Here is a 23,948-nt window from a genome sequence, read left to right as displayed (position 1 = left end):
CAAGGTCAAGGCCAAGGTCAAGGCCAAGGTCAAGGCCAAGGTCAGGGACAAACCCAAGGCCAAGGGCAGGCTCAAGGACAGGGACAAGGTCCACTCCAAGGTCAAGGTCAGTATCCGGGTCAAGCTCCAAGTCAAGCCCTAAGTCCAGCTGCAAGCCCAGCCCCAAGTCAAGGCGCGGACTTTGGTGACAACTCTGGCGACGAGTCTGATGATGACTCTGACTCTGACGACAATGGATCTGGCGATTCCGATAACTCACGTGCATCCGATAACAACGGTTCTGGTAATGGCAGCGGTCATGGAGGCAGCAATGGCATTGAGAATGGAAAGGCTTGGACGCTGTCCCTCTTCCACGACACCCAATGCACCGGGCAGCCAATGCTATTCAACGGAACCAACAGCTTCTCCTGCTCAAGTTCGACCGGTGGATTTTCCGAGGCAGCGTTTATCGGCAACTTGAATGGCTGCAAGGTTGTGTTCTTTGAGGCAGAAGGATGCAAGGATGAAGCGAAGATTGGTAGCTCCAATGGGACGACATCTTGCGCTATCCCTAAAAAAGACGAGGGTGATGATAAAGACAAAGGTGGTGACGATGAAGAGGATGATGATAAGGGTGACGACAAGAAGAAGGATGGCAAGGGTGATGATAAGAAGAAGGACGATGCCAAGAAGAAGGACGACGACAAGAAGAAGGACGACGACAAGAAGAAGGACGACGACAAGAAGGAGGGGGATGATGATAACGATGGAGGCGATGAGGAGAAGGACAAGGGCGACGACGACGACTCGGGAGAACAGAAGCCCGCAGCTGGAGGCGATACGGGCAAGAAAGAAGACGGAAAAGAGGAAGATGACTCAGAAGAACAGAAACCTGCAGCTGGAGCCGATAAGGGTAAGAAAGAAGACGGAAAGGAGGCCGATGAAGACTCGGAAGAGCAGAAGCCTGCAGCTTCAGCCGACCAGGGTGAAAAAGAAGACGAAAAAGAGGGCGATGAGGCTGAAGGTGATGATAACGAGGAAGACAGGGATGAGGAGGATCCTAAGAAGAAGCTTGGAGGCCACTTTGAGAGGAGGCAGAACGGGAACCAAACGCAGGTTGATGATGATGATGACGATACCGACGACGATGACAGTAATGATAATGATGACAGTGATGATGAGGACGATGATGAGGACGATGATGAGGACGATGATGAGGACGACGATGACGGTAACGACACGAAGAAAATGAAGAGAGGAGGCTCTGATGCTGGAGGCAAGGGGCAGGACAATGCTGGCGGCAACGACAAGAATGAAATCAACAAGGTCGCCATCAAATCCTTCAAGATCATCTGTCACTAGTTGACTTAATTTATTTGTTTTCTGGTTGCTTTCTGATTATGTTTGTTGTCTCGTCTAGTTATAAGTTATGGCTACCTAATATAATGAATGGTACTAGTAAGATGCTTTTCTGCCTAATATACTACTATTCAACTAGAAGACAGGATAAGGAGGACTAAGACATAAGCAACAAGAGAGCACGCAATGTGAAAGGACAAAAGAGGGAATCTTGCTGCGCTGCTGAGATTGGAGACAGGTGTCATGGATGAAAGCAGGTATAAAGAAATAGGGTAAAGGTAAGGAGGAATTTATGCAGGTGCTCCAGCCACAGCTGTCAACGATTAAAAAATGCTATCTTTGACCTCGAGCGTGAAACAATGAAGAGATTCTCCGGCCAAATTAAGAAAGACATGAAAGAAGCAAGGAAATCTGCGAGGGAGTGGAGAGCACCGGCAGCCTCCATGTCCGTCCGCCGGGACAAGATAGCAGTCGTCGAAGGACACGGAATGTTGGTTGCATTGGCTCTTCCTTTCTCTTCCAAAGAAAGCTATTAACGTGAAGAAACAGTAGTCGAATAATATTAACCCCATAGACAGTTATAACCGCTGCGCCACGAGTTTCATAGCATAGGCACAGGCGGCTTGAAAGAAAAGGCAAGCCGTTATCCGCGGACAATATGTCGCGAAGATTACTGCTCGACCTCGGTGCCCTCTCCTTGGCTCGCCTCGCGGGCCATGCGGGCCTCAATCTCCCTCAGTTGACTCTCACGAGCCAACAGTTCCTGGCGCTTCTCAGCGATCTCACGCTGCACCTTGAGCTCAATCTCGCGGAGCTTCTCTTCTTCGCGGCGGAGCTGTTCTTCCTTGAGGCGGACGGATTGGGTAGCCAGGTCTTCGGGGTTGATCGATGAATCGGTACCGGTCCTATATCTCGTTAGCACTGCGGAACCTCCATAGTCAACAAGTATACGTACGTAGCAGCACCGTCGACGCTCTTGCTAAGCTTCTCGGTACGGTAGTTCTCATACAAGAAATCGTGGGTGATTTCCTTGAGGTCTGCCAGATGGCTGTGGAGCAGAGCGCTTCGAATTGCCAGGAAGTCTGAGTGCCGGGGATTCTCGACCTCGACAACACCCCATGGGTACTGCCTGGCTCGCACCTTGCGGTTGTCAATCTCAACAAAGTCATCCGAGCCAACAATGGCAAACGGCATCAGCCCCCGCAGCTCAGCATTCTCCTCCACGGTGTCCTCGTCATCCTCCTCAATATCGTAAGGGAAGTTGTAAACAGGAATGCGGTAGTGCTCAATGTCTTCCATAATGAGCTTTTTGGACTCAGCAAGTTCCGCAGGTGTGAGCGAATCGGCCTTTCCGATAACGGGAATAACGTTAACACGTGGGGAGAGACGCTTCATCAATTCAATGTCTAGCTCACGAAGACCGTGGCCGGTTGGTGTGATGAAGTACAAAAGGACATGGACACGATTATCCCGGAATCGGGGGTTTCGTTTGATTCGTGATTCCTCAGCGAGGATGTCGTCGTATTGGCGCTCTAGGTATCCCACAATTTCACCGAAGCTAAGAAACGGTCAGTTCGGCGCCCCGTATTCAATTTTGGCGGTAGCAACATGCCTGGCTTCGTTGTCGATCTGGTCACCGAACCCCGGGGTATCAACGATGGTGAGGGAAATTCGAGTGCCCTCGTCGTCCAATTCGAGCTCTGTTCAAACGGATCAGCCTAGTTCTTCGGTGAGCCTGTGCGGGCAAGCATACCGACGGTCACTGGCTTGATGCGAACACCTTCCTCAAGATGAGCATTGGCGGCATCATCCGCATCCTTGCCTTGCAGAACCTGCTTTCCGCAGAGGGTGTTGACGAAAGTTGTGCGACCTGCCGGCGGATGGATCCGTTAACTCTCGAACGATCAGGGCTCCTTTATAGAAATAATCACGCACCAGTTCCGCTGGCACCGCAGACCATCAGACAGAACTGAATACCCTTCTTGACATTCTTCTTCCGGCGGAGCTTGATCTAGGTTGGCGCGACAAGCATTAGTTACCGGTATTCACACTAATTGTAATGGGACAATGCAGGGGAACCAAGCAAAGGCCTTGTTTTTTCAGGATAATCCTGAGGGGAAAAGAACGGAGGAGAGGTGGATCATCTTGCTGAGGCCTTGAAGCTAGAAAGGGGAAGTTCACATACAGGGTTGTAGGCGGACGACATGATGGGCAAAAGGGGAGTGGGAGAAAGAAGAGAAAAGGCAAACGGAGTGGTAACTTTAAGGAGGAAAGAAGAGGATAGCGAGTGGAAGAGACGTGAGCGCAGGAATGAAGAAGGGAATGAACTGCTGGACTCCTGAAGTCGAGTTGGAACCAGTAGAGTCGAGAGAGTCGAGAGAGAGCGTCGGTAGAGAGGGACTTGACTGACCTGGCAGTTTAGGGGGGAAGGTCCCAAAAGAGGCTTAGTCTGCTTGGCCATGGTATTCAGTACGCCCCTTGTACATCAGCTGCTCCCCCTTTCTCTCCGATGCTCTGGATAAGCCAATGACAGCCGGGCATTTGACCCCAGAGCTGTATCCTGTATTAGATACTGGTATTGCCAATACATTGGTTCAAGATGACAATCTGAGACCTGTGTATCCAGCATCCAGCAGCTACATAAAGCAGCTGGAAGAAAATTACATGTGTTTCATTTGATAGAACTCGTATAAGGAGCCTTGCTGTTGAATTTGCGAGCCCTGGTCTCCATTGGCGCGAATAAAGCAGCAAAGCTTGACCATATAGAACCGTAAATGAGATGATCCGAAGCGCCCGTCAATGTCAAGCTCAAGCCACCGTGACCTTCATATATCGAGAACGCTGCAGCTGATCGGTTCAAGTCCCAATTATTGAAGCAAGCTTATGTGCTCCGTACGGAGTACAGGGTTACTGTTTGATATTTGCTTTATAACATTAGTCAAGACCTCTCAAGTAACTAGCTTATCGTTCTCAAGAACTCCTCTGCGGACTGGGCTGGTCTTATTTTCAGGGGTAAATAATTTGGGGAGCCAAATGCTGGCCTCCGCGGCCGTGGGCCCTTGCGGGTCGGAGCACTGATGCCTTTATGCCTAAGGCTGCAGTATGCCTCGAACTATAAACAGGCATTAGCCGGAGTTCTTACTGCAGTCAAGAGTGCATTGGGCTACTATATAATAGATGACCAAGAGGCAGTAGGGCAACACGAGTACGTCTATCAGCCAGCGAGAAGCAGGACTTGGATCCAAGCTAGCGTTACTCTTGACCAGTATCGGATATGCCATATTAATAGCATGATAGAGGCGCGAACTATCAGGTGGCAAAGCAGGGCTAGTTCCGTGCGATTACTACAGAGAGAATCTCCCTTACAATTTGTTTGTGGCGGGGTATACTTCCTTGAGAGGCTCTTTAGACTGAGCTCCAGTTCCATCAAAGTAAATGGTGCCAGAAAAGGCCTAGCGGCAGTGAGGTGGATCCGCGGGCGACAACTCCGTCAGCGGAGCGGTTGATCCTCCTTGGACCTTGATATCTCCATCCTACCTCTATACAACTCTTGCTTTACAAACTCGATCCTCTACATGCATCACCGTCAAGATGAACACGCGCCAGATTATGGATGACTCGAAGGGCCCGGGCTCCTTATCGGCGACCTTCAACGGTGACAACTCTTGCTTCTCCGTTGGTCTGGATACCGGGTTCTGCGGTAGGTCGAGCTATGACCTATTTTATCCGGGGTCTAGAAACCGTACTGAGTCTCCAAAGTTTACAGAGCCAACCCTTGTGAGCTCACGGTGTCTAGAAGTATGTGCACGACCAATATTTTTCGTTCCAGTGGTCTTGTCACTCACCACCAAGCTATCCAGATTTCAACGCCGGGATAGGTCTCGCCGTTATGCTCGGACATACAAACTACCTCGCGCTTGTCGGCGGCGGCAGAAAACCAAAGTTCCCACAGAACAAAGTGCGCTGGCTCGACACCCCGTGCGGATTCCGCTGACGAAACAACTAGCTGGTTATTTGGGATGATGCAAAGCAGAAAGCCGTTATCACCCTTGAATTTCGTACATCCGTTCTCGGCGTCCGCTTATCAAGATCGCGTATCGTCGTCGCCCTGCTAAACAGCATCCACACGTTCGCCTTCTCCTCCCCACCCAAGAAACTTTCGGTTTTCGAGACAACGGATAATCCATTGGGGCTGGCGTGTCTGGGCCAGAAGCTGCTAGCATTTCCCGGTCGATCTCCTGGGCAAGTTCAACTGGTTGAGCTAGAGACGGGGAACGTTAGCATCATACCTGCGCACAGTACGCCTTTACGCGCCATGACTCTCAGTCCAGATGGGGAGATACTAGCAACGGCGAGTGAAGCTGTAATACCTCTCTGACCCTATTGATATTCAGGGCCTGCTAACCGGTCGTCTTAGGGCACTTTGGTACGGATATTTGCTACGAGCAACTGTGCAAAGATGGCTGAACTCCGTCGCGGAGTAGATCACGCTGTTATATTCTCACTTGCCATTTCGCCGTCAAATAACCTATTAGCCGTGACATCTGACAAGTCTACCCTCCATGTCTTTGACCTCCCTCATCCTCGCAACGCTCCATATAGCAACCAGCAAGCGTCTACGTCCGAGGAGGGAGTGAACAAGAAGTGGGGCATTCTTGGCAAGATACCGCTGCTCCCGAGGGTGTTCTCCGACGTTTATTCATTCGCTAGTGCACACTTCGAGATGGGCGAGGAAGGGCCTGGCCCAACATATGCCCCTCCCCTGGGCTCTGTGTTAGGACGGCCTCTTAAGGGCGTAATAGGTTGGATCAACGATACCACCATGCTTGTCATTGGCTCGGGCAGTGACGGCAGATGGGAAAAGTTCGTTCTCCGCGACGGCGAGGAGGGAAAGCGACACTGCTTAAGAGAAGGCTGGAAGAAATATCTGGGAAGTGCCAGCTGAAGGGACTTTCATGAATGTCCTTCAAATCGGGGTTCTCAGTTCAGCGAATTTTGATCATTCAATGCCGTCCCCAAAAAACAAACAAGCAGTATCGACGAAACGGTTCCGCCCACGGTGGCATGGGCCAAATGGAATGGTCATGATCAGCAACGGGCGAAGATGGAACTGCCGGTAGCGATGCTCATTCAACTATTCAGTTTGGCCCCTACATCGCCGTCTGTGGTGTTTGACATTGTGATTGAATACCGTGAATTCCCAAACAGAGACTGCGCATAGCAGTAAGAAGCAGTCGATGAGCTGGCCAGGTCCGATTTTTTATTGGCGGCGATCATGTCTATCCCGATCGCGGCGGGGTGATCGAGAGCGCTCCGGAGTTCTGTCTCTGCGGGGCCTATCTCTTGATCTATCTCTTCGGTCCCGCTCTTTATAGTCCCGGCTGCTTCTTTCTCGGGATCGCGATCGATCATCGTCGCGTCGGTGGCGGCGATGATGGTGGCGGGAATGCCGACTTAATCTTTCGCGGCTGGACTCGCGTCGTCGCGACGATTTTTCTTTTCTTGCCTCCTTTTCCAAAGCTCGAGCCACTTCTTCCTTCTTCTCCTCAATGAGAAATTCTTTCATAGGGTCTTCGTCATCATGGTTCCTAATCAGCTCTTCCAGCTCAATCTCCTCTTTCAGTAGTCGGCGCGGACGCGGCTCCCTGTCTTCGCTGTGTCCTCTCCTCTTTCGTCTTCTTCCCTCATCGTCCGTATCGCCATCGGCGACTTTACCAGCCGTCTCGCCCATTAACTTGGCTACATTGTTCATATCCTCTTCTTCATCGCGCTTCTTGTATCTCGTATGGTCCACGCGTAGCATCCGACCGAGGACCGTCGCTCCACCCAAGTTGTCAACCGCGAGGTCGGTACTGCGCTGATCTTCGTATTTGAGGAAGGCAAACCCTCGGCTCTTTCCTGTTTCCTTATCGCGTACGAGGTTTATGTGTACCGGCTCACCGTATTGGGAGAATATGGTAACAATATCCCCCTCTGAGAGATCGAAGGGAAGGCCGCCGATGTAGATGTAGGCCGTGTCGCGGTAATCGGCGTGCCATGAAGCTTCCGGAGGGCTGCGAATTGGCCATGTCAGTAAGTGTTCCTTAGAAGCATGCTTATACACTTACACGGCATTTTCAAGCTCGCGCTTGTTCAGTGCTTGAACTTGGCGGATATTGTTCATGGTGTTGGTCTGGTCTAGCTTGAATGAAGCATTTGAGCATGTTCCAGGACCAATCGATAGCTTCCGCGGATATCGGGCATCACGTGATAGGCTTTCCCAAAATAAGGAGAAGGACAATAGAAACAACGAACAACCACCACCGGCGCAATGCTGAGCTTCTTGACTCAAGTGATATGAACCGCGTGACTTTGCGAATACCTAGCGAAATCAAGTGCTACACGCATACCGTACCGATCTACGAACTCCGCAAGCTTAGCCTATCAACATCCAGACACGTCCTCCGCTGCCGCTTTCTCTGCCGACACCCCTCGTTCCTCCACCTCAAACAACTCGTCAAACTTGCCGGATTCTGGCTACATTCCCTGGAGAACTTGCGGCCTGCGCCAACTACGCTTGGTGGCTTCCTGACAGACGATGTCCACATCCATGAGACACAGCACAGGTAATAGCCGGCCCTCCAGCAAAGATGGACCGAAGAAGAGTATTTGGTCTTCCATGTTGGATAGCGCCGCGACTGGGAAGCGCTTGCCGGAAAAGAACCTTTTGATCTTAGGTGCGCGAACAAATCTGAGCTTTGGGAGGCGCCGCTAATTCCGCCTTTTCAGGAGGTACCCCAGAAAGTCAGCGAGAGTTTCTGGAAGCCTACTCCGCCGACACCTCAGATTCTAGTCTATCAAATGAGAAGCGGAAGGGTAAGGGGAAAGTACCGCCAGTTGCCAACCAGTTCGCTTTAGGTTACACGTATCTAGATGTGCTGGATGCAGACCAAGAAGGTAAGTGGCGTGCCCATATTTACCTCCCCGCACGTATCGTGATACTGAGTGCTGACTATTACCAGATACACTGGCGCGCGTTTCCGCATATCTTCTTTCCGAGCCATCATTATCCTTTGCACCTCTCCTCAAACCGCTCTTGACACCGCAATCTATCCCCGAAACCTCCGTCGTAATTCTCCTTGACTGGTCAGATCCGTGGACATGGGTACGGCGACTTAGAGAATGGGTCCGACTCTTACGGCATGTCCTTATCTCACTTGACGACGAGACAAAGATCGTGATGGAAGACAATATGACACAGTGGAAGGAGCGGAAGAAGGGAATAGATGCCAGCTCTACCGGATCACAAGCGGCCAGCTCCGGAGCGGCGATTATAGGTCCTGGGGAGTGGGATGAAGGGCTTGGGGTGCCGCTGTGTGTTGTCTGTCAAGGAGTGCGTACCTTGTAAGACCCATAGCGAACAAATGCTAACGCTCATACAGACGGACAAGATGGAGAAATTCGAGCGGGATCATGGTTGGAGCGAAGAGGAATTCGATTTCATCCATCAGTTCATGCGGACGTTATTGGTAAAACGTAGGGTTCCCTGCCAATGCAGACTGAATCCTGCTAACTGAGTGCAGACGGCGCATCTATGATATACACCAAGCCTTTCCAGGCGAACAACCTCCACAGCGTACTGCATTCATCTCTCGGTATACACTCTCTCCTAAAGAAACTGTCTCTGAAAGCGAACTTTATCGAACGTGACAAGATTCTAATACCTACAAATTGGGACTCATGGGCGAAGATTCGGGTCATTCGAGAAGGGTCAAACCTGGAGGGCATATCGACAGCTTGGTCCATTGAGATTCAAGATCCGCCTGAGCCGATCAGCAATGGGAATAACAAAACACAAGACGAGGATGCTGAAGAGGACGACGGAACCAGCGCTGTCAAGATATACGAGCAGACAATCAAAGACCCCAAGCGGAACACCTCGCTGTCGTATCCAGGAAGCCAGCAAGGCGGGAACAGGATTGAGATCGAAACGCAAGATATGCAGGGCTTCCTCACCAAGCAGCTGGAGGTCCTCGATCAGCTGAAGATTGAAGACGAAAAAGACCGTGCAGCCAAGAAGGCGCCTCAGCTGGAAATGTCGCCATTAGAGGACAACAGCCGGGTCAACGAACACATTGGCCCGGTACAATTCAACATGGGCGGTATCCAGGTCGACGCCGATGACATGCTCCAGAAAATAAAAGTTAGTGGACAACCTTTCAGACAGAAACGACGCTAATCGACATAAATCCAGGACCGAGAAGCCAGCCGATCACAGCGAAAGGACCCAGTCTTATCATCAGGTGACGAGAAAACACAGAATCAAGCCCTAGCAAACTTCTTCGCAGGCCTAGTTAAGAAGCCTGGCAGCAGTCCTCGTGGAGCCTGAGCCCCCCTCACCTGGACTAACCCTTTCAATCAAATAATTCTACTTTTACCCTTCGCTATGTTGGATGTACACCGGAGTTGATTTGGACTCATTGGTTTCGTTCTCTTGCATTGCGGATGATGGCTCTCAGGTCAGGTTCAGGGAACCACCAGCCACATCCATGGAAGATCTGGCGACTTGGAACATTTCACTCGTTCGTTGAAGTACATACCCCGCCCCAGTGCGTATCTTTTTCAAGTTCCTTTTGATTATGCAGTGGTTAGCGTAGATACCTTTTCTAGTACGTTTTCATGGGGAGGGGTCGTGTTTGATAGCTGTCATTTAGGACTGGCGAGGCTCAGGTGGCATTTCAATGATAATAATCATAACTATATCTTCCACTATTCTTCATGGCTTTTGGAACTGTTCCATAATGTAGATGGACATTCGTCCTTTGTCACTTTTGTTGACTGTATGACAGGCGGCCTAAGAGAAAATATTTATATAGAGACAACCGCGAATGAAACAAAACTACTCATACAACCACCATCACAACACCCCACCCTAGTCTTTCAACCTGATTTCACCTTGCCTATTTTCCATTTCGCGAGTTATTAATTTACCACCCCTCCCAAACCGCATCCGGCAAAACCGTTCTCATAATCGCCCAATGCTCCAGCGCCCCACGGTCCTGATATTTATGCAGTCTACCAACCTCCTTATCAACCAGAACGCGTCTCCCATGTCCCTGAGGCCCATCCTCAAGTCCTACATTCTCAAACTGCGCCGCATCAACCTCGTGCTTTGGAACAAGGTAGCGGGCGCGGAAACGGCTGCCTAGGAAGTCCTCGGGCACGGGGTCGCGGAATATCAGGGGCGCAGTGGACTTTGTGCAGAAGATGACCATGTTTGTGAAGTCAGGACCGACTTCAGGCGTGGCGTCTTCGCGGAAGAGTCGGCAGGTGGGGAAGACGGATTTTATGGTGCGGATTGAGAGGGCGGTTGGGTAGAGGGAGGTGTCGCCGGCGTAGTTCTGTGGTTGTTAGTATTCTGGTCTGGATACGGGAGATTGTAGGGTTGGGAGGGCGTACAAGAGCAATGACACCGTCGTCCTTTAGGAGTGCATGGAGACCGCTGATAAATTCATATGTAAAGAGTTCAACGGGTTCAGCGCCGCCGGTGAAGACGTCGTGGACAATATAGTCGTACTGCTTAGGGCTAGGTGCGTTCTGGCTGCGCTTGACGAAGGCCCGCGCGTCCTCAATGACGGGGGTGTGCTTCTCAGAGAGCTCGAAGTACTGCATGGCGTATTTGTGGACAACCGGGTCAATCTCAACAATGGTCGTGTCAATGCCGTGGCTAATCAGAGCGCCGGGAGTTGTGCCAATACCGAGTCCGCTGCGAAAGATAGTCAGAATGGGCGGAAAAGGAGGGATGGGAGTATTACATGACAAGCGCATTGCTTCCTGCGTCAACGCGGGGAGCACCATGGGTCTCAACAAGTCTCACGGCCTCGAGCATAGTGAAGACCGCGTAGATAGGGTCCTTGACGGCGGGAGGGGTGTAATTGGGACGCTTCTTGATCCACTGGCCGCCGAGAAGGCTGTGGTCGCAGCGCATGACGCGGAAACCATCCTCAAGATTGTCAAGGACGGAGACATAACCGGTGGTAGAGTCCTGGCGGGCTATAAGAGCATACCCTTCGTCGGCAATGGCGTTGTTCAGGGCCGTAGTCGTGTATCCCAAAGGTAGGTGGATGTTTGAAGTGATAGAGAACAGAAAAGCCGGACTGGCCAGGACGAGTGCCTTGGACGGGACGGCCGCCGCGTAGAAGATTGCAATCAGGATCTGGAGACCTGCGCGACTGAGCAGCACGGTGGATCCGATGAACCGCGACAGGAACGCCTTGATTAGGTGCTCGCCGGCAGAGTAGACGACATACGAGCCCAGGAGCGGGATATGCTCCGCAACGAGGTCACCATGGCGCTGGAGGTTCAAGCCCAACTGCACCAATTTCCCGGCGCAGGCCACAGAAAGAAGCACGAGCGGGTAAAGGGCCAGAACTTCCGTGATGATAGGGCCAGCAGGGTTACCAAGGGCCGAGCTCTGCTGGGAGACGAAGTACTGCAGGACCGGCAGAGAAAAAGCCAGTCCTGGAATTAGATAGACGGCCTTACGGCCAGAGACACGGTCGACAATGTCCTTACCGAACCAGCCTGCGACTCCTGCGATGCCGACACCGTAGCCGTGGAAGATGTGCGACGGGGTAGACCCGTACACGGGAGCCAGGTTCAGCAGGAAGACATAGGAGTAGAAAGCCGTGAGCACGAGTAGGACTACGCCGACACCCAGCTGCTTCTTCGCATCTTGCTGGTAGATGCTCCTGAACGGCGCCATGTTGATTTCACTTATTCAGGCGCAGGAGAAGCTCCTAACACTTGTTAGTTTGGGCCATGGCTGCGTCCAGTTATATGCCAAGAGAGGTGAAACAACAGGGGTCTCTTACATGTCCTTTTCATCAACCAATGATTTCTTGTTGTTTCAAGAATATCAATTGACTAATGGCCGTTGGGTTAAGATGATTTGATAGCTTCCCTCTGAGCTTCTGCTCGACAGCCGAGTGGGGAACAAATTTGCCGCCGCGGACCGACTCTCTTCGCATCATCCACTCTCTCACCTACACATCACCAGAGCACAAATTCATCGAATATGCCTTTATTTCCAATGGGCACTGGCATCCAGAATGACCAGGAGACCACTGATTTAAAACATAATGAGACATCCGTCTCCCCCGCCACGAGAACAAAGAATCGGAGGAAGCGCTACCTAGACTTACACCCAGAGTACTTCTCTGCAGACCTCGAGCTAGCCGGTCCGCACTTTATGCCATAACCTTCTACAGGCTGATACCATGAGCCTGATTGAAGGAGACCAGAGCTGAGCTAATATGCTGACCGGTGCAGACCCCCTTCTCTACGATCGCCTAATCCGGCGCTTCCAGACCCCCTCCGAGCGCGAAGCCGAAGGGCGCGCAAAGGGCTTCTCCGGCGTCCTTCAGGCCGACCTTCTGCGATCAGAAGCGAAGATGGATGCGCTCAGCCATCCCGATCCGCATGCGCTGTTTACGTACGCTCGCGGACCGAACGGTGAAATATTGGCTGAAGACCGCGACGAGATTCCACCTAGCAAGGAGGAGGGCGAGAAGGCGTGGCGGTTCGAAATGACGATGCGGTTCCTGCGCGGAGAAGATGATGATTTTGATTACACGAAGGTTGATGGGGATGAGGAATTGGATGATGTCAGTGAGGAGCAGGAGAAGTACTTTGATGACGAGGAGCCTGAGTGGGTTGTTGATGGAGAGGGAAGCGGGGACGTGAGGGAGAGACTGACGGGGGAGACTGGGATCCAGGATTTCTGAGTAAGATTTGAGTCTTCGAGTTGCATAAGTTCTTATGCAGCTCTCACACGCTCGCCCAAGAACTATCAACCGTTCTAAGACCGGTCAGTAATTCTCACGTCCTGGAAGGTCCATCCTCCACTCGACCACCCAACGTCGATGACGGGTTCCTAGCCCCGGATATAACAACTAAGGGTCCTGCATCGCATTCCCTCAACCGACCCCTGTCGATTGGTGCCAACCCCGCTGATCGTTCCGGGTGAGAGCAAGATGCTCTTTTTGAGAGGGCGCAGACATGTCCAGAGCCCCTCCGCTGAGGCCAACGGGAAGACACCAAGTGGCCCCCTGCTCCTCACAGACCGATACAGATAAGCCAGCTTTTTCGGGTGATGTGCTTGCACGAGTCATGTTCCTACCGAGGGACTCGGGACTGCGCAGTGCAGGCCGCCTAATACACGCTAATAATCTTCTATCACCCTTGGAAGAGGGAATAGCTTTGAAAACACGATGCTGTTGTATAGATTCAATACAAACTAACAAGCTATATCCATAGTGGTCTTTGATGAGTCTATATCTCTAGCAAGCCATGGCCGCACGTTAATTTGGTTTTATATAGATCAAAACCGGAACCCCCAAATCAACAATCCCATACTCACTGCCCACCCAAAAGCCTAATCGCCGTCTCTCTAAGCTTGAATTTCTGAATTTTCCCACTCGCTGTCTTCGGAAACGACTCTGTCGGCTCAAGGAAGAATATATATTTCGGCACTGTCAGCACCACATCGTATCAGTACCAACCCAACCAAACCGCAATTTATTCAATTACAAACTCACCAAGATGCCCACTCAACTTCTGCCTCACAAACTCACGGATCTTATCGCCTGTCTCCGCATGCACATTCGCATCCTCATGCTGCTGATGCGATTTCCAAATCACAAACGTAGCCACGACCTCGCCGTAATGCGGGTCGGGGACACCTACCACCGAGACGTCCGCGATGCCGGGGAAAGTCAGCAGCGCGTTCTCGATCTCGAGCGGGTGGATGTTCTCCCCGCCGCGGATGATTAGGTCTTTGATTCGGCCTGTTATCGTGACGTACCCGTCGGGGGAGAGGGTTGCTTCGTCGCCTGTCTATACGCGCACACAACCACTTGTTAGGATGGAGCTCAAATGATGGGTTGTTGGAAGAGGGAAGAGACATACATGCATCCAAACCTTCCCATCGCTATCCGTTTTCATAACGGCCTTCGTCTTCTCAGCATCATCCCAGTACCCCTTCATAAGCAGGTATCCCGAAACCGCCAGCTCGCCGCGTGTCTCAACGGGTAGGATCCGATTATGATCAAGCGGATCCACGACCTTCGCCTCAACATGCGGCATCAGGCGTCCAACGGTATTAATCCTCTTCTCGATCGGATCGTCTGTCGTCGTCATGGCCGACACGGGACTCGTCTCCGTCATGCCATAGCAGATCGTCAATTCTGTTAGATTCAATGTCTTATGCAGCTTCTTCATTAGCTCTGCGGGTATCGAACTCCCTGCCGCTATACCGGTGCGGAGGAATTCGAATCCTTTATGCGGGATCTCGCCCGTTTCAAGGAGCCCTAGTTCCTCGAGGAACATTGTCGGCACGCCGTAGAGCGCTGTGCATTTTTCTTCTTGCACTGCGCGGAGTGTGGCGCGAGCGTTGAAGGCTTCGGCGGGGAAGACGATGGCTGACCCGTGTGTTGCTGTTGCCATATACCCGAGCACGGAGCCGAAGCAGTGGAATAGTGGCGGCGGGCAGCAGACGATATCCGTTGGAGTAAGACGCATGCGGTCGCCGATTTGGGCGCCGTTGTTAAGGATCGAGCGGTGGGATAGACACGCTGCTTTGGGCATGGCCGTTGTTCCCGAGGTGAACTGGATATTGACGATCTCGTTTGCGTCCAGGTTCTGGGGCGGGAGGGATGCTGTGTCAGTTGTGTTTGACGGGGTTAGGGATTTATAGGGCGTTAGGGCTTTGAAGCTGAAGAGGGAGCTGTTTGTGCCGATGCGGTCGGTGGAGTTGTCGACTAGGATTATGTTTTGGAGCGTTGGAACGACGGGGGATTCGAGCTTTGCTGCGTGCAGGTCTTGCGCCAGGTGTCGGAGGAGAGGGATGTTGCTGCGTGGTTGCTTGCGCGGCAGGTTGGACTCGCTGCTTATGATCATGTGGGATGTTCCTAGGTGGGCTAGGGCTGCGACGACTTGGGTTGCGTTGAAGGAGGGGTTGATTGGGACCTGGGTTGTTAGTGTATACGAAGTATCATTGAGAGGGTGGATGCGTACTAGAATAACGCCCAGTTTGAAGAGCGCATAGGTTACCTAGTTCTGTCAGCATCTATCGTCTAACAACATGGAATGACATACAGTCGCATGCTCCATAGAGTTCCCAAGCATAACTCCAACCCGATCTCCCTTCTTGACGCCCACGGATTGCAGTCCTCGCGCGAGTGCATTGCTCTTGGCGTCGAGACCGAGGTAAGTCACTCTGTCATTCTGGTGCTTGGAGATGACACTGGTCTGTTAGCTTCATTGCATACTCCGAGTTTTTGATGCCCTACGCTGTTCTGTCTCCATACTGCTCAACAATTCGAGCAAAGTGGTCTCCAATCGTAGATTCGAAGAGTGGAGGCTACGGAGTGAAAGCATCAGCAATCATACACCATTAGCGTACCAGATGCAATACGTACCTCTGTCGGACCGCGTGCATAGCTCTGTGTAAGCAAACCGCGTGCGATTATCGGGGTAGACCGTAAGAGGGCGCGGTAGGCTAGCCTCGGGGTTCTTCCGCGCAGGACATTGGGACGATATAGGACTGGAGACATGACGTTGATGTTATTGTTCGAAGGACTGTTCCATAGCAGTCTATACCCAGTATGTGTAGTATCTGTAGTTGGTCTCAATGATCTTGAGAGCCGATAGTGATCCGGTGGACGGTGGTGTGTGTAACAAGGGATGGAAGTATACTCCGCACTCCGGTGGATACTGATAGACAAGCTAGGGAAGGATAACAAAAGATACGGCAGCTGCTGACAATTAAGATCAAACGAAATCGGCAATGGGAGTAAATAACAGATTGTATTAACTCAAAACCTAGAAAGAAGAAGAGCAGACAGGAGGGAGGAGAGCAGGCCGGGGGTGACAGCGGATGCGGGGTCAGCTGCCGAAATGCGGGGGTGATGCTCTATTACCTAGGAGTAACCTAGATAGGATCACTGGACAGGCACCCAAGAACCAAGTCAATTGAACAGTCTAGTACCCCTCACAGCTAACATATGTACGATCATCCCCAGTCGAGTCATCTTCCTCGGAAGACTCCTCGATCAGCTCATCCGAATCAGCAATTTCTTCCTCTACCTCTTCCTCTTCCTCCTCCGACTGCTCCTTGCTGAAACAATTCCACTCCCCACACTCACACGCGTACTTCTTATCGGCCCAGTACTCCATCCCATAATTAACCGTGATATCCTCACCAGCAGCGATATCCGCAAGCGCCTCCACCGTCATGACTATATACTTGCCAATCGTCCTCGGCACAAACTCACAGGACGCATTACATGAGTGCGCGATATACCGCGTCCAATTGCCATATTGCTTCGGCGAGATAACCGCAAGCGCCTTGTCCAAGTTGATCTTGGAAACAAGCGACAGCGCATACACCTCGTCCCCCTCATAGTCGGGCGGCTGGATCTCACCGACGAATTGGCCGAGGATATCGCGCCTCTTGAATGCGTATAGCGCGCGCACACCGGTTCCCGTCTTTGGCCGCTCAACGAGCTCGAAGAGGCTCCCTGCAGGGAAGTCCAGCTTGCAGTCGCAGAGAGTTTTCGAGCCGCAGAGGTCGCACTTGCCATCTTCTGGGCGGCGCAGTGAGGGATCCGTTCTCCGGCCTGTGGCCTTCCAGAGGTCCGAGTCCGGGTTGAAAATGCATTCATTGATGTGGACTTGCTGCTGGTTCTCATACCATAATCTTCGGATTTGCCTGTTGAGGCCTTGAACGGTATGATGCGGGTGCTGCGCCCACATCTTGCGGAAGAACCGGAGCTCTGCGTCGCGTTCTGTGACGCCCAGATAGGCGTATTTGAGCAGCTGCCCGCGCCAGTCGAGATTGCGGGACCGCGCGTATACCTCGATGCTCCATTCGTTGTCCTTGATCTTCTCCATGATCACCACCCAAATCCCGCCGTGTTTAATCTCCCTTACTGCTCGGCGGAACCCCTCCGTGGTTAAGCAGATCGCGAGCATCTTCCACGAGAACATGGATACAAACTCGCGCATGCGCTGGAGTGTACCTCGGTGGTCAGCGGCCTCGTACTTTTTCGGCTCGATGGTCGACCCGACTAGCATGTCGAGCAGCTCAACGCTATCGGAGTACTGGAGGCGGTAGAATTTGACATGTTTGTCAGTCTTCTCAATTTTGATGCTCGTGCGAATGACACAGAGGTAGTTGATGTCGAAGTATATCGACGCGACGATATCAGTGGCGAGCTGCGTGACTTGCTTCTGCAAATGCTCTGGGTATGTTTGGAGGCTTGCTCGCCGTTTCTTGAAGTCGCATCCGTCGTATTCAGTCTCCGTGTCAGTGTCAACCTCAACGCGAGATCGCTTCCGGTTTGATGGGCTCGCGTACGAGTTAGGTCTTAGGATTTCTCTTAATTCGGCCATGGCTATCGTCGTTACCTATCATCTATAGTAAGTTGAATTCAACGTATATGTCGCGCGGAATCGAATGGCGCAAATGCCAGAACTAAGTACTCGACCCTGTTCATCATGAGCATGCTAAGAATAGCTGGTTTCAAGAGCATTATTCTGAACAATGACCTCGTTGAAACTCTTCAGGAACCGCCATTGTTCTGATTGTTTCGGCCTTTGTCAACCACACATTCTGCGTTGTATGACTGTTAGATCGTGCCCTTTGTTCGAGTTAGCTCTTCGAAAATACTCCAGGTACAGCCCTAATTGAGTCCTTGCCGATGGCTCCCTATCAAAGACGTAGTCGGTATGTATGCAGAGATTTAGACCGGAGAACTCTTCCACTTAACCTTAAATGCAACCGATGTCAGAATCGTCCACGGAGAGAAGGGCCGGCGGGGTAATGTTATCGGGTACTCCATCGCGACATTGGTTCCTCTGCCTTCATTTGAAGAAAGCTCTCGTGCGAGCCCAGAACATAGGGTCATGGCACCGAACAAAGCCACACCTCTTCAGGAGACTGGTTCTGCCGATGTGCAGGTAAGAACCCATCGCTGTTACATGTTTTTTTTTTTGGTGCCTGCCGCCGGGCCAGTTAATCCTAATACCGTGTAGTTTCAGCACAGAACGCGTTCCCAGTCTAAAGACCTTGCCGTAATCGTTGAGCGCTCCGAGCACCTTCGAGTCGAATACAGCCCAACAGCAAGTTCATCATCGGCCATAGCCAGTAACGGTAACATATCAACGAGGTCAACCACACGGCCTAGACAAACGGCACGTCGGAGCGCTGGTGGGAGGCCACTGGCGAAGCGAAGGGTAGCCACTCGTTCTAGCATCCCAAGGAACGCGGCTCGAGAAACTAGAAGCGGAACTGCTTCTCGGAACGCGGGGTGCATGGATAGGATTCGGACCACGCGGGGATATACAACTAGGCAGACGGCACGTAGTGGTGGTGGGCGTACGAACTCGGCGTCTGGAGGCATGACCGGCGGGATGACGGGTCCTGGGGATACTATCCCAAGGTTTACTCGGAAGCAGACGGCGCGAAGGGAAACGGGGCGCTGCATGAGTTGATCAGATCACACCTGCATTATGGTGTAGATGCCGTACCGGGCCATGTAGGACATGGCTTAGCTTGAGGACAAACTGTGCACTGGTTCTGGGTCGCGACATTTGGAGATTGGGGGCGTAGATTGACAGCTCGTGTTTCCAAGGGACAGGCATGTCAGATAAGTTTCATCAATGGTCGTTCTTACCATAGGTCTTAAGAGCCAACAAATTTGAAAATGGAAGGTTGTCCCCGAGCCTTGAGTTCGCTCCAGGGTAGTAGCTCTTTCCTTTGTTATCATTTTTAGGCCCCTGAGTTAGGTCAAGGCAATGAATGGCAGGGGGAGTGCTCGATGAAACCAAGATACTGTATGAGGACTGCGGCACTACCAGTCTCGCGATTCTGACCATTTTCGTTAGCAGAAGCTCTTGCTATGACCAATCAAGTTCTTGTCAGCTGTTATCGGCGCGTACTCAAAGGATGTGGTGGTCTGGTGCTAATCCTGGTCGCTTACCTAGATTGCGGCACGGCACGGTTATCAGGGATCACCATGCTATGTCTCCAATTCTCGTTAATGTCATCTAAACTTATCATGATCGAAAGCGAGTCCATATTGGAAATAGGACCGGGTCGGCATGAGGTAGTATTCTTAGAGTCTTGCACCGGGGACCTGGTTAGGGTGTAGCTCGCCGTTTCAGTATGGCTGCGCAAGACAGTCAGACAGCCTGAGCACCCATTCTCGGGATTCCAGTATTGCGAAGGTAGTAATGTCAGAACAAAGGAAATGGCCCGAACGGAGCGGTTGATTCTCCATGGCTCGTTGATAGAGGCCTCGAGTACGGTAGTTCGTAATGATCCGGCTAGAACCTTGCAACTATTCGAGAGTCGATTGATCCATCCAATTCTAAGCGCGAATTCCTCGATTGCGTCTCGGACTGCCTCGTATCAGTTGGGTGGCTGCGCATGCAGCAGTTCTGAAATTAGAGGGAATCGCGATGAGGCTGTGGGAGTTCGCGCCGTTCCAACTGGCAGGGTACAACCTTTCAAACGTGGGGGCCGCAAACACCCGCACAACTGTGCTGTATATGCTAGAAATGACAGCGAGACCCTGGTCAATAGTACCTGGCGCTGTTGCAGTGGGAAATTGCGCGGCTGAGTAGCTTTCCCGGGTCTAAGACATTGATCTGTTCGTGTCATGTCTACTTAAATAGGAGTGAGATCCCCAACTATGGCCCCATTAGCAGCGTGGCGATTAGAAGAGCTGAGCTCGAGTTGTTGACGCAAGCTTCGCTCTGTATCTAAGATGGCTCCTTTTGTTGCACTTCTTTTCTTATATTCAGTGCTTGTCCATGCGAGTTCTCCGAGCATAATCCGCCGTCAAGAGCCATATTTCCCAGAATCAAAGCGTCTTTCTGCAGGGGCCTTGTCATCACAGCTTAATGCCAGGGCCGAAGACAATGTCATTGCCTTGAAACGGAAGTCCAGCTTTGATTATCTCGCTGGCGACAATGAGGAAGGATCGGTATTTTCCACAACCCTATATGTGGAGTCGGACTGGCCCATTCTCAGATTGGAGGATCTAGACAGTGGTCTAGATAGTGTCTCGTGCACAATGTCTGAGATACAGCTGCATTTCACATCCATCACTGCCGAGAAGAAATTCAGGTCAGCAGTTGGGGAGACGCCTGGGTTTGTCATTGTCACTTCCCATGAGGGTTGTGATCGCAAGGGGGAACGGTCGGTGCATCGGTATAGCAATTCTTCAATTGCTTATGGAGCTCACTGCTGATAGCTGAGTAGAGTAACTGGAGTCAGCAAGGATTCTGAAAGCCGCATGGTTACCCTTGAGAAGGTCCGAGTCGACTGGCACACAGCTTTTTCCGCGACTAGGGTGTCTTTTTCACGCAGACACTTTTCAGAGATCCAGAAGCGCGATCCATCGCCAGTTAAGCGGAATGTACCATCACCTACGCCCTCTTTTCCTGTGGCCCCTTCGGAAGTCGACGGCCTCAATTCGACAGCACGCACGACCTTCAATGTTACCTACCCTGACCTGCAGGTTTATCCTATTGACGACCCGCTTGCTGGCGAGGTTATGTTAGTGTTGGAGCTCTCATGCGTCTTGGATGGCGAGCTGATTTTGGCAGGCCACAGTTACCCGTCGTTGTAAAGTGCAAAGCATGCACGCTCCAGGGTGATATTCAATTATCCAAAGGGCAGTTTACCGTTGGAGAGAAGGACGAGGACGAGTTTGATTTCGATTTTGACCTGGATGAAACAATCGAGTTTTTCACCAACAGCAGTATTGAGCTTTTGGTCAAACAAATGTTCTCGGAGATCGAACTCGAGCTCGAGCTTGCGTCTGAAGGCCCTCTGATAGTGCTTAATACCGCACTTCCCACAATTGGACTCACACCTTTTCAGGTAAGTCGCAATGCCGAACGCACTTGAGCATGAATAACATCGGAGACAGATTGCAGGTGTCGTTACCTTCGGCCCTATGATTGTGCCGGAAATTATTATCACGGCGGACCTCGAAGGAGACGCTGGATTCTCCTACGGCTTCAATGCCACAGTAAGCCTTCCTGACAATAGAACGCTCCATGATGCTGATAGAACAGGTCCCGGAAAATTCGCGAGTGCTGATCAGGATCCCCAACTTCAATGAATCCGAAATAACTGGCTTGTGGGTAGTCTGCCACGGTTGATCTGAGCTTTGGCTAAAGTCCCGCGATTTTAGTGAGAACACGACATTCATGGCGCTGCCTTTCGACACAATGACGGAAGTAACGTCCATGGCTCTGAGCATTACATTTCAGCCGCGGATACTTCTAGGCATCAGTACTGGCATCGATGCTCTCAATGTGAACATGGATGGCGGCATAGGCGCATTTGTTAGCTTGCCGACTCTGTCCTTGAACGTGTCTCAAGCGACGGGTGTCAATGAGAATTGCGAGGCCGTTACTGTTACCGACGAGGCCACCGGTAACGCAACCCTTCTCGTACCGTCCGTGGAATTAGATGTGGGAGTCATCGCGAGCTATGATGTAGAAATTGGGCTTTACAATGACTCCCGGGGAGGCGCGCCTGTTATAGCATCGACCGCTTGGGAGTTGCCCACGGCGTGCGTCGGGTTCGAGTCGGAGATTAAGGCAACCAGCAAAGCGGGGGTTGTTGCTGCAGGTGGTAGAAGCAATGATGGCGAGAATGATGATGGTGGAAACGGTGCAGTCCGCCTCGGTGGAAACGGATTGATACTCGTCTGTGCCTTGGTCTTTTCAACAGTTGCTGTTGGCTTCTGCGGTTGGGGTTAGTGGAACAGGCAGTATGTTACTGAGATTAGAAGCAATAAACGACAGGTTCCTTTATGGGAGACGCGTATTCCGTGAATCGAACACGGTCGGAGTCATGGATCTCGTTTTGTTGTCGCGATAAATGATCCCCTCATCTCCGGGGTTGATAGAGTCTAGAATTTCCCGAGCTTTGACGGAGTACTTTGGTATCTCCGAACATCCTCGGACACTCAGGCGCGTCTCCGCGGGCAAGTCCAGACTGAAAGGGTTTAGTCCCACCCAACTCATCGAGCTGTTGGAGGCGTGCTGCTGATTTGCTCTGATGTCATTGGTCGAGATAGCATTACATCAAGCGCCATCCCTTAATAAGCCAAGCTCCCGAGGCCTCTCACCTGACCTATTCATAAGCAGCCGGTTTGCCTCCAACGATCTGATAAGGTTTTTTACGTCAACTCCTCTGCCACTTCCCCCATATAACTCCTGCATCTCCCCTCACTGTTTCACTCATCGCCAAATCGCTACTTCAAAATGCAATCCATCCGTACTGCTCTCCGTCTCGCCAGCACTGTCCGTCCTGGCATCGCTGGACGCAATGTCGTTCCCCCTGCCATGGTTCGCGCTTATCACGAGAAAGATACGTACCTTGCCCGACCTCGGCTATGCTCTGAAAGCTAACTACCTCAAACTGATTGACCATTACTCAAACCCTCGCAATGTCGGCTCCCTTAATCGCAAGTCCATCGATGTTGGCACCGGTCTCGTGGGCGCCCCGGCCTGTGGCGACGTCATTCGTCTCGACATTCAGGTTGATGAGGCGACTGGAAAAATCACCGAGACTCGATTCAAGACCTTTGGTTGTGGCTCGGCCATTGCCAGCTCAAGTTATCTCACTACCCTGCTGAAAGGAAAGACTCGTAGGTTTATTCCGGGAATGCCGGCCTGGATCCGGAGGCTGACAAATTATAGTCGACGAAGCTTCCAAAATCTCGAACACTCAGATTGCTTCCGAGCTCTGCTTACCACCTGTTAAACGTAAGTTCTGTTGCGGCTATTATAATATTTACGTTGACTAACATTTGTTTCAAAAGTGCACTGCTCCCTGCTCGCTGAAGATGCCGTTACCGCCGCCATCAAGAACTACCGATCGAAGCGTGTCGCTCCGGCCACGGATCTTTCTGGAACCGCCAAGGAGATCCCCAAGGAAGCCATGTCCGCGTAAGAATCCTTGTGAATAGTTGGTGCAGAGTGGAGTTGTGATGATATCCTGGTTAAAAGTCCTGAGCCCCGAACTCTAAATTGAAAAAGAGCGGGTTGACATATTACTTCGGGGAGTTGTATTCTAGTCCACGGTCGTTTCTTTCATCTCATGGCGTTAATGACATTAGATTCCCAATGCAGAAATAAACAGTCTTGGTCTTTGCTCATTTTTGTTTGCATCTTGAATTCTTTTGGTGGTATGTCACAGAAGCAGGGACTCAACGTCGCCACAGGCCGTGGTCTATTCCAAGATTGAATAGCACAAGGCCGTCAGTTGAATAAGAGGATCTAATATGAGTTTCCATCGTTAGGCGCATTTATGCATATCTGGAACAAGCGTTAGGTCTTATCAGATGGAGGCAATCGAACGCCTAGGCCGTTGGGCCCATTAACCAGATGTGACTCAGCTTTCAAGGGCGGGCCTAGAATCAGACCATACGCATGGTTTCCAAGACCGGGGTCAGGGTCTTTTCGTCTACTGACCGTATGATCGATTAGATATAACGAAGTGCATCTCTCTTTTCCTGATTGGAACTGGCGTTGAAGGAGCG

General features: G+C 51.5%; 12 protein-coding genes across 12 annotated transcripts; 5 read left to right on the top strand and 7 right to left on the bottom strand.

Annotated features, from left to right (window-relative positions):
- Positions 1 to 1,422, bottom strand: BDW74DRAFT_160099 (uncharacterized protein). Its single transcript, XM_073725559.1, has one exon. The coding sequence runs from the start codon at positions 1,329 to 1,331 to the stop codon at positions 297 to 299; it is 1,035 nt and encodes a 344-aa protein (XP_073580271.1). The 5' UTR covers positions 1,332 to 1,422; the 3' UTR covers positions 1 to 296.
- Positions 1,413 to 3,544, bottom strand: aspA (putative septin AspA; the record flags this gene model as incomplete). The annotated part of the gene is made up of 6 exons (XM_073731559.1): positions 1,413 to 2,243; positions 2,294 to 2,896; positions 2,951 to 3,038; positions 3,092 to 3,208; positions 3,274 to 3,349; positions 3,524 to 3,544. 6 exons carry the CDS (start codon positions 3,542 to 3,544, stop codon positions 2,009 to 2,011), a joined length of 1,140 nt encoding a protein of 379 aa, XP_073580270.1. The 3' UTR covers positions 1,413 to 2,008.
- A 1,323-nt stretch (positions 3,545 to 4,867) lies between these two features.
- BDW74DRAFT_84363 (phosphatidylinositol-3,5-bisphosphate binding protein HSV2) lies at positions 4,868 to 6,441 on the top strand. Its single transcript, XM_073733868.1, has 5 exons — positions 4,868 to 5,038; positions 5,098 to 5,136; positions 5,199 to 5,296; positions 5,345 to 5,701; positions 5,756 to 6,441. The coding sequence occupies exons 1-5, from the start codon at positions 4,930 to 4,932 to the stop codon at positions 6,281 to 6,283; spliced, it is 1,131 nt and encodes a 376-aa protein (XP_073580269.1). The 5' UTR covers positions 4,868 to 4,929; the 3' UTR covers positions 6,284 to 6,441.
- Positions 6,206 to 7,501, bottom strand: BDW74DRAFT_187729 (uncharacterized protein; the record flags this gene model as incomplete). The annotated part of the gene is made up of 2 exons (XM_073731558.1): positions 6,206 to 7,391; positions 7,446 to 7,501. 2 exons carry the CDS (start codon positions 7,499 to 7,501, stop codon positions 6,599 to 6,601), a joined length of 849 nt encoding a protein of 282 aa, XP_073580268.1. The 3' UTR covers positions 6,206 to 6,598.
- A 119-nt stretch (positions 7,502 to 7,620) lies between these two features.
- Positions 7,621 to 10,085, top strand: BDW74DRAFT_84352 (dynein family protein). Its single transcript, XM_073733867.1, has 6 exons — positions 7,621 to 8,054; positions 8,107 to 8,274; positions 8,340 to 8,710; positions 8,760 to 8,853; positions 8,901 to 9,520; positions 9,572 to 10,085. Exons 1-6 carry the CDS (start codon positions 7,916 to 7,918, stop codon positions 9,704 to 9,706), a joined length of 1,527 nt encoding a protein of 508 aa, XP_073580267.1. The 5' UTR covers positions 7,621 to 7,915; the 3' UTR covers positions 9,707 to 10,085.
- A 37-nt stretch (positions 10,086 to 10,122) lies between these two features.
- On the bottom strand, positions 10,123 to 12,114 carry BDW74DRAFT_160087 (spermidine synthase). Its single transcript, XM_073725558.1, has 3 exons — positions 11,133 to 12,114; positions 10,777 to 11,083; positions 10,123 to 10,718 (listed from the first exon to the last, which is right to left on the bottom strand). Exons 1-3 carry the CDS (start codon positions 12,080 to 12,082, stop codon positions 10,305 to 10,307), a joined length of 1,671 nt encoding a protein of 556 aa, XP_073580266.1. The 5' UTR covers positions 12,083 to 12,114; the 3' UTR covers positions 10,123 to 10,304.
- A 218-nt stretch (positions 12,115 to 12,332) lies between these two features.
- BDW74DRAFT_84330 (uncharacterized protein) lies at positions 12,333 to 13,240 on the top strand. The gene is made up of 2 exons (XM_073733866.1): positions 12,333 to 12,557; positions 12,649 to 13,240. The coding sequence occupies exons 1-2, from the start codon at positions 12,395 to 12,397 to the stop codon at positions 13,101 to 13,103; spliced, it is 618 nt and encodes a 205-aa protein (XP_073580265.1). The 5' UTR covers positions 12,333 to 12,394; the 3' UTR covers positions 13,104 to 13,240.
- Positions 13,241 to 13,734: 494 nt separating this feature from the next.
- BDW74DRAFT_181826 (putative AMP-binding enzyme) lies at positions 13,735 to 15,932 on the bottom strand (the record flags this gene model as incomplete). The annotated part of the gene is made up of 7 exons (XM_073730117.1): positions 13,735 to 13,850; positions 13,917 to 14,214; positions 14,287 to 15,345; positions 15,394 to 15,429; positions 15,475 to 15,622; positions 15,669 to 15,739; positions 15,798 to 15,932. The coding sequence occupies 7 exons, from the start codon at positions 15,930 to 15,932 to the stop codon at positions 13,735 to 13,737; spliced, it is 1,863 nt and encodes a 620-aa protein (XP_073580264.1).
- A 261-nt stretch (positions 15,933 to 16,193) lies between these two features.
- BDW74DRAFT_170209 (SET domain protein) lies at positions 16,194 to 17,772 on the bottom strand (the record flags this gene model as incomplete). The annotated part of the gene is made up of 2 exons (XM_073727133.1): positions 16,194 to 16,298; positions 16,465 to 17,772. 2 exons carry the CDS (start codon positions 17,770 to 17,772, stop codon positions 16,194 to 16,196), a joined length of 1,413 nt encoding a protein of 470 aa, XP_073580263.1.
- Positions 17,773 to 18,379: 607 nt separating this feature from the next.
- On the bottom strand, positions 18,380 to 18,952 carry BDW74DRAFT_84287 (uncharacterized protein). Its single transcript, XM_073733865.1, has one exon. The coding sequence runs from the start codon at positions 18,864 to 18,866 to the stop codon at positions 18,417 to 18,419; it is 450 nt and encodes a 149-aa protein (XP_073580262.1). The 5' UTR covers positions 18,867 to 18,952; the 3' UTR covers positions 18,380 to 18,416.
- Positions 18,953 to 20,150: 1,198 nt separating this feature from the next.
- Positions 20,151 to 22,161, top strand: BDW74DRAFT_170208 (putative GPI anchored protein; the record flags this gene model as incomplete). The annotated part of the gene is made up of 6 exons (XM_073727132.1): positions 20,151 to 20,596; positions 20,648 to 20,944; positions 20,995 to 21,271; positions 21,321 to 21,422; positions 21,469 to 21,533; positions 21,588 to 22,161. 6 exons carry the CDS (start codon positions 20,151 to 20,153, stop codon positions 22,159 to 22,161), a joined length of 1,761 nt encoding a protein of 586 aa, XP_073580261.1.
- Positions 22,162 to 22,732: 571 nt separating this feature from the next.
- On the top strand, positions 22,733 to 23,359 carry BDW74DRAFT_170207 (putative iron-sulfur cofactor synthesis protein (Isu1); the record flags this gene model as incomplete). The annotated part of the gene is made up of 3 exons (XM_073727131.1): positions 22,733 to 23,054; positions 23,107 to 23,172; positions 23,229 to 23,359. 3 exons carry the CDS (start codon positions 22,733 to 22,735, stop codon positions 23,357 to 23,359), a joined length of 519 nt encoding a protein of 172 aa, XP_073580260.1.
- Between the last annotated feature and the right edge of the window lie 589 nt (positions 23,360 to 23,948).

The sequence above is a fragment of the Aspergillus multicolor genome, assembly GCF_047715735.1.
Source record: "Aspergillus multicolor strain CBS 133.54 unplaced genomic scaffold BDW74scaffold_30, whole genome shotgun sequence".
In the NCBI taxonomy this organism is placed as follows: Eukaryota; Fungi; Ascomycota; class Eurotiomycetes; order Eurotiales; family Aspergillaceae; genus Aspergillus; species Aspergillus multicolor.
Note: the sequence above shows the minus strand (reverse complement) of the source record. Positions and strands in the feature narration are given on the sequence as shown.

Excerpts from the sequence above, each read along its gene's own strand:
- BDW74DRAFT_84330 (XM_073733866.1), top strand. The coding sequence starts at position 12,395 with ATGCCTTTATTTCCAATGGGCACTGGCATCCAGAATGACCAGGAGACC. Across the intron at positions 12,558-12,648 it reads TGCAGACCTCGAGCTAGCCG|ACCCCCTTCTCTACGATCGC; the intron begins GTCCGCACTTTA and ends TGACCGGTGCAG.
- BDW74DRAFT_84363 (XM_073733868.1), top strand. The coding sequence starts at position 4,930 with ATGAACACGCGCCAGATTATGGATGACTCGAAGGGCCCGGGCTCCTTA. Across the intron at positions 5,039-5,097 it reads TCTGGATACCGGGTTCTGCG|TTTACAGAGCCAACCCTTGT; the intron begins GTAGGTCGAGCT and ends GAGTCTCCAAAG. Across the intron at positions 5,702-5,755 it reads TAGCAACGGCGAGTGAAGCT|GGCACTTTGGTACGGATATT; the intron begins GTAATACCTCTC and ends CGGTCGTCTTAG.
- BDW74DRAFT_160087 (XM_073725558.1), bottom strand. The coding sequence starts at position 12,082 with ATGGCGCCGTTCAGGAGCATCTACCAGCAAGATGCGAAGAAGCAGCTG. Across the intron at positions 11,084-11,132 it reads GGAAGCAATGCGCTTGTCAT|CGGACTCGGTATTGGCACAA; the intron begins GTAATACTCCCA and ends TATCTTTCGCAG. Across the intron at positions 10,719-10,776 it reads ACGACGGTGTCATTGCTCTT|AACTACGCCGGCGACACCTC; the intron begins GTACGCCCTCCC and ends TAACAACCACAG.
- BDW74DRAFT_84352 (XM_073733867.1), top strand. The coding sequence starts at position 7,916 with ATGTCCACATCCATGAGACACAGCACAGGTAATAGCCGGCCCTCCAGC. Across the intron at positions 8,275-8,339 it reads GCTGGATGCAGACCAAGAAG|ATACACTGGCGCGCGTTTCC; the intron begins GTAAGTGGCGTG and ends GACTATTACCAG. Across the intron at positions 8,854-8,900 it reads GCGGACGTTATTGGTAAAAC|ACGGCGCATCTATGATATAC; the intron begins GTAGGGTTCCCT and ends AACTGAGTGCAG.
- BDW74DRAFT_84287 (XM_073733865.1), bottom strand. The coding sequence starts at position 18,866 with ATGCAGCGCCCCGTTTCCCTTCGCGCCGTCTGCTTCCGAGTAAACCTT.
- BDW74DRAFT_160099 (XM_073725559.1), bottom strand. The coding sequence starts at position 1,331 with ATGATCTTGAAGGATTTGATGGCGACCTTGTTGATTTCATTCTTGTCG.